This window comes from Oryzias melastigma, linkage group LG5, assembly GCF_002922805.2.
Source record: "Oryzias melastigma strain HK-1 linkage group LG5, ASM292280v2, whole genome shotgun sequence".
Lineage (NCBI taxonomy): Eukaryota > Metazoa > Chordata > Actinopteri > Beloniformes > Adrianichthyidae > Oryzias > Oryzias melastigma.
The window spans coordinates 16,395,705-16,401,734 of NC_050516.1; the positions used below are offsets into that span (position 1 = coordinate 16,395,705).

Genomic DNA, 6,030 nt, shown 5'->3' on the forward strand with positions numbered 1-6,030 from the left:
CCGGTCAGGGAGTGCTCGCCACAAACCTCCCCCCCTGCATTTGACCACCACACAGCCACCTTGGCGAGGCCTAGCAAAGGTTGTAGATTGGGGCTGGCTTGGAGGATGTCATTAGCGTTGCTTCTTTAACTAATTACCGTGCCATTGTGGCGCTGTGCGGCTTGACCCCACCGGCCTGAACTCAGACCCAGTCTCACTCTTGCAAGTATGAACGCACCACTTCCTTTTGTCTCCTCTTGTGTTTATGGCTTTTTGTTGAGCTTGTATTGATTATGATGCTATAACGGGTGAGTCCGGAGGAAGTGGGGGGTAGTTTTTTTTTTTTGTATCAGCGTGGGCATTTTGTTGGGGGAGTGTTCTTGGGCGTGTCAGCTTGTGTGTATTTTTGCACGTTTTTACTCAATGACATTTGTGTGCGACTGTGTTTACATGTGTGTTTACCTTTGGCTTGCGCTGTGTGGGTGCAGATATGCATGTGTGTCTGTGGGGGTAGCACAGGAGCCCCAGTTCCTCTGCGGGCCCATCTGTTTTGTACTCTTTGTCCTGTTAATTAATGAAATCAGAGGGGCTGCCTGCTGGGACGGCCCCCGCTGCACTGCTGCACCGGACAGGCCCCGCTTTCTCATGGTCTGAGTGTTTTCCAAATGAATGCCTCCTCTTTCTGTCCTGTGCTTTTCTCTCCTTCAACATGATTTCATGTTTTTTTTTTATTCTTTCGCTGTTTGTTTTCCAGTCTCTAACACTGGTGGAGGCTCTGCAACATGTAAGGTGACTATCAGTTGTAGTTTAGTCTCTAAAAATCAAACTCTGCTGTCTCTTTTGCTGCTTAGACTGAGCGGAGGTTGGATGTCATGGAGCTTGATGTTAGTCAGACCATTTTCACCAACACTCAGTAGTAACTCTTCTCCGTTGGGCTTGGAAGAGCAACTTTTTTTCCCCCTTCCTAACACATTTCACGAGTGGTTACTTTTTCAGCAGTCTGATTAGAAGGCCTACTCCAATGCACCTCTTCTCAAATGTCAAGCCTCTAAAGAGCAATTTCTGAGTGTTGCCAACAGTGACCTGGCTAATTTATTTTACATTTTGCCTGGTGCCCTCTCTTGTCTACCTTGAGGCTAATCTGCAACTCTCATAGATGCTTTAGTTTATCATTACCAACTTCTAAGACAAGTTTAGAATTTAGTGGTATTCTGTTATTTTTCTCTGAAATGGAATGACATTTTTTAACAGCATGGCATGAGTAGCTATAGCAGCACTATTACAGATCTTGCATTAGGTAGTCAGTTAGATAACCACAAGTGTTTGGTGTTTCTGTTTAAATGTGGATTAGACCCACATTGATAGTTAGATAAAACAAAGTTGTGTTGCTTAATCATAAAAATAATGTTTAGCTCGCATTATATACATAGTGCACATTATATACATATTCATTCTGGTTGTGCTTACTGATGTCCAAGTGATTTTGTGAGTACATGGCCCTCTGTCAAAGTGTTTGGTTGGGTATTTTTGTTAATAAATGCATTTATTTGTTAGTAAATGCGGCTAACATATAGCAATGTCAAACAGTTTTATAATAGTAATAATAGCGTAGTCATGGTAATGTTTATTTTAGTGGTATCTGTCTGTTTTTTTTACATGTTGCAAACACGGTTTTGAGTTCTAAGTATTATACATATGCTAACATGGCTAATGTGTAACTTTGTCAGACTTTTTTAATTTTTACGTGTTACTAACAAAGTTGGGTGTTAGTGTAGTCACCGTAATGTTGTTTTAACAGTATCACTCCATTTTTTTTTTTATCCCTCCATTTTTTAGGTGTTGCAAACTAGGTTTTGAGTTACAGGTTTTGTACTTATGCTAACATGTAGCGATGTCGGAATGTGTTTATTTTTACGCATTACTAACAAGATTGGGTGTTAGCACACTGACAAATACATGTATTTTAGAGTTGTTAGGCTGTTTTTTCATTTGTTAAAACAAGGTTTTGACTTACAGGTATTGTACTTATGCTAACATTGCTAACGTGTAACTTTGTTGGACTGTATTTTATTTGTAGGTGTTATTAACAAGGTTGGGTGTGAGTGTAGTCACAGAAATGTTGTTTTAACGTTTTCAGTGTGTTTTTTACGTTTTGCAAAATGGTTTTGAGTCACAGGTTTTGTAGATAAGCTAACATGGCTAACATGAAAAAATACTAGGATGTCTTATTTTAAACGGGTTGGGTTTTATGTTATCGTAGCGACAGATATTTTTGTTTTAGCTGTATGCATTTGTTTTTTATACGTGTTGCAAACATGGTTTTAAGTTACAAGTATTGTAAATATGCTACCACGGCTAACGTGTAACTTTGTCAGACTGTTATATTTTTATACGTTATTTACAAGGTTGGGTGTTAGCGTAGTCATAGATGCATTTTTTAAGTGGTATCAGTATGTTGTTTTATGTTTTTTAAAACAAGGTTCAGGGTTACAGGTATTGTGAAAATGCTAATGTGGCTAATGCTTCTAGCATGTTATAAAACAAGTTCTAGAGTTAGTGCGAAGGCAGTAAAGTCTTTTGTCTTACTTAATGCGCCCCATAGTTTGATGTGGCTTCAAAAGCTTGAAGTTAGACCATTAAGTGACCGTGCACCCTATAATTCAGCTTACCCTGTTGTGCGGAAAATACGACAAAATCTCTTTAATCATTAGAAATTGACTGAAAATCAAATTTCTGACAGTTTTGGTCCATTTTTTTTATTTTTTTATTCCTGGGCGAACCTTACTTTTGCCTAGATGATTCTGTCAGATGTGCGGTGGTTTCTGACCACAATGTCTGTTGGCTTGTTGACCCTGTCACATATTTGCCCCTGGCAGCTTCAGACCTCTTGTCTCGGTGAGGCAGTTTAGGGCCTTCATTGGAAAAAAAAACACAAAACAATGCCCAGACTGCCAACTTTTGGCCAAATAAAGACATTGGTGTATTTTGTAGATGGCTCTTGTTCTATTTTTTTAAATATCTGTTTAAAGTGGATGACAGAATCCTCATTCTTGCACTGTAAAGGATATCCAAAGCACCAAGACTTTTTAGTTCTCACATCCTGTTAGAAAAAAAGGCACTGTCTAATATCAAATGCACAAAAGTTGCATGTCTAATGTTACATTTTCCCCCACTGAGCTCAAATCCTGCGTTTTCCCTCAGCGTGTGTGTGTGCGTGCTGCGTTGCTGCATTGCTGTTGCAGCTCGTCGCTGCTGGCTTTGCGTGTCCTTGTCACCTTTGTCTTTGTGTTCTGTCCAGCTGGAGGTGACATGACTCTTCTCGTCTTCGCGTCCCACTTCAAGGTGCAAAGTCCTTCCGCAATCCCTTCCAAGGGCGCTGCAGCTGCATCTTAGTTACACAGGGCTGTGCTCTCAAAGCTGTGGTAAAATCTGAGGCACTTAAAGGCCCTCAAAGGATATATTTGCCAGTGCGTTTGTCATCAGAAGGATGCAATTATCACAGGAAAGAGATGAAAGGGTTTTTAGAATATTGAATGAACACCCTTTCTGTTGTATGTATTGCCTATATTATAAGTAATTATTGCTATCTGTTTGATAAGCTCTTTTAAGTTGCCAATATCAATTCAATACCTCTAATAGCGGCTGTGTGAGACACAAGAGGCTTTGCTTCACACATCCAATTATTGCAGTGAGGATGGAACTCTAAGACCATAATACACTGGAAGGTCCTGTGACCTAAAATCATCCTGCTCATTGGCTTGAGTGCAAATAACACCAAGATTCCACGCAAATGTAAAATGCCGGGGCAGGCTTTGCATATTTAGCATTATTAAAGGCCAGCTCATTCAAAGCTCATTTTCTTCTAATTTTATCTGTAACCTTGACCGACGCTGAGACATTCCAGTGGGAAGAAATAAGGATGCAGTCAAATCTGGCTAATCCAAAATAGAGGCTGTCCGGATTTGTGTGATTGCAAAAAAAAAAAAAAAAAAAAAAAACACACACACGTCTATTTCAAATATATTCTGAATATTAAACGCTCATTTTGGATTCCACGCCGTCCTGCTCTGTCTTCTCCTCGGCTGAGATGTGTCGGGTTTTGTCGAGACACTCAGTTCTGAGAAAGAATGCATCGGTATCTCCTTGTGTGTTTTGTTCCCGCTCGCTTGTTGGTTTGACCGTTGTGTTTGGATTTAAGGAGGCTTGCATAAACAGGACTCTTCCATGCATATTCGCTGATTAGCAAACTTTCTATTTCAGGGTTTTTGTAGTCCCAGCAGGAGTTTAGAGTTAAATATGTTATGTGGAAGCTCCTAGTGTAAATATTTTTGATGCACTTTGCAAAATCTCTGGTAGAGCATCATCCTATTTAAAGGTTTTAATGATAAGTTGAGGATAATTAAATAGATATTTTAAATTTGAGTTTGTATTCTTTTTGTTTGTAGAGCCATGGAGTTTAGCAGTAAAACATAGCTATTTATATTGATGCTTGTTGTCTAGGATTAGAGTTGGCTTCTATAAAGGTCTTCTGAGCCAAAAATCCTGACAGCCTATTTGGATTTTGTTATTGAGTTATAATAGGATGGGAAATAGATCTTGATATAAAGTAATTAACCATAAACATAAATGATATGCCCCTATAAAATATTGATAGCTGCACCACAGAGAAAGGATTATCTCTTCAGTGCTTCCTGTTGGAGTTAAAAATATCCCATCGGAGGCTCTTATTTTCCCTTTAAAACTCACTTAAACTCCTTTTCTCATCTGCAGATTGACCCAAAGGTGGCGTTTCCCCGCCGGGCACAGCCTAAGGTGAGTGTACCATAAAAGGTTATGGTAAGAAGGAGCGGAGATGGATGTCATACGTCACCCTTAATCCCTCAGCCCAGGCTGGCCTGGATTAGAGTCTGGGTTGAGGCCAAATAGAAGCTGCAACACACTTGTTTGACATGACACGATGACCTTGTACTCTGCACCTGACCTCTGACCCCTGAAAACACATGGACTCATACATATGTATGCATCCTCACAATTCACCTGTGCACTTGGCTGAAATCTGCAGATTTCAGAAGCCTTTTGAAAAAGATAGATAACAAAAAGTCTCTTTATCACAGACTTTTTACCCCCAAATCAGATTATTAGTGATGAAGATCCGTTTTCCTTTTTGTGTTGCAAGCTGGTCACCAGGACAAAGAAGATCTTTGTTGGAGGCCTGTCAGTCAATACCACCATCGAAGACGTCAAGCAGTACTTTGACCAGTTTGGGAAGGTAAAGTGAGCCTTCTGTTGTCTAATTCTCCCTATTCCTTTGCTCATCTATAAATCTGGGATGTCCTGTAGTCATGGAAACACATCTGTGTAGGTTTGCAAACCTCCATTCATCCTTGTTTTGTTTTGTATTAGAACTTTTTAGGCTGAATTTTCACTGCTCTGTAGTTTGGAGTTTACCTCTAACAATAAAATCACAAAAATGCGCAATAAATAAGTAACTCAAACACTATAATCTTACATTTTATGGCTATGTCTGAATTCCCTCCCTACTTCTTTAACTAATACAAAACTATGAAGTGAGGAAATATCTAGTGCCCTGGATTTTACAAGAAATTCGGACATCATTCTCACTTCTAGAAAATTTCTATGAAACTTGGAATTGTAGATTCAGACAGCATTGTAAGATGGCAGACGTACTACAGGGAAGACATTTCGACACACCCTGTTTTTTATAGTTGCTAGCTTGCCAAGTAAGAATTTAGCTATTTTAGCTAGCACTGGGACTTCACAAAATTAAAAAAAGTTTGTTTTTTTAACTTTAGAGAAAAGTTTTTAAGCATATTTTTGATTTGTTGCTGAAATTGTTCTTTTGTACTTCTCTAAAAAAAAAAATATGTATGCTAATTAGCCATATTTTAGTTTGTTAGCTAATGGTATAATTGACTTGTATGTGGCTTTAAAAGTTTTTTTCCTTATTCTTTCGCATCTGTGAGAAGCAAGAGTCTCTGGGTTGTATCAATGATGAGTTATATATTTAGCTGCTTTTTTTTTTTTTTTTTT

General features: G+C 38.8%; 1 protein-coding gene across 2 annotated transcripts in view; it reads left to right on the forward strand.

The window, feature by feature from the left end:
• LOC112144814 (RNA-binding protein Musashi homolog 1) overlaps positions 1 to 6,030 on the forward strand; it is a 33,114-nt gene that overhangs the window by 13,426 nt on the left and 13,658 nt on the right. For both annotated transcript variants that reach the window (XM_024269618.2, XM_024269617.2), the window contains exons 5-6: positions 4,750 to 4,791; positions 5,156 to 5,248. In XM_024269618.2, the coding sequence (XP_024125386.1) occupies positions 4,750 to 4,791; positions 5,156 to 5,248 (135 nt within the window). The remainder of the gene's footprint in view (positions 1 to 4,749; positions 4,792 to 5,155; positions 5,249 to 6,030) is intronic.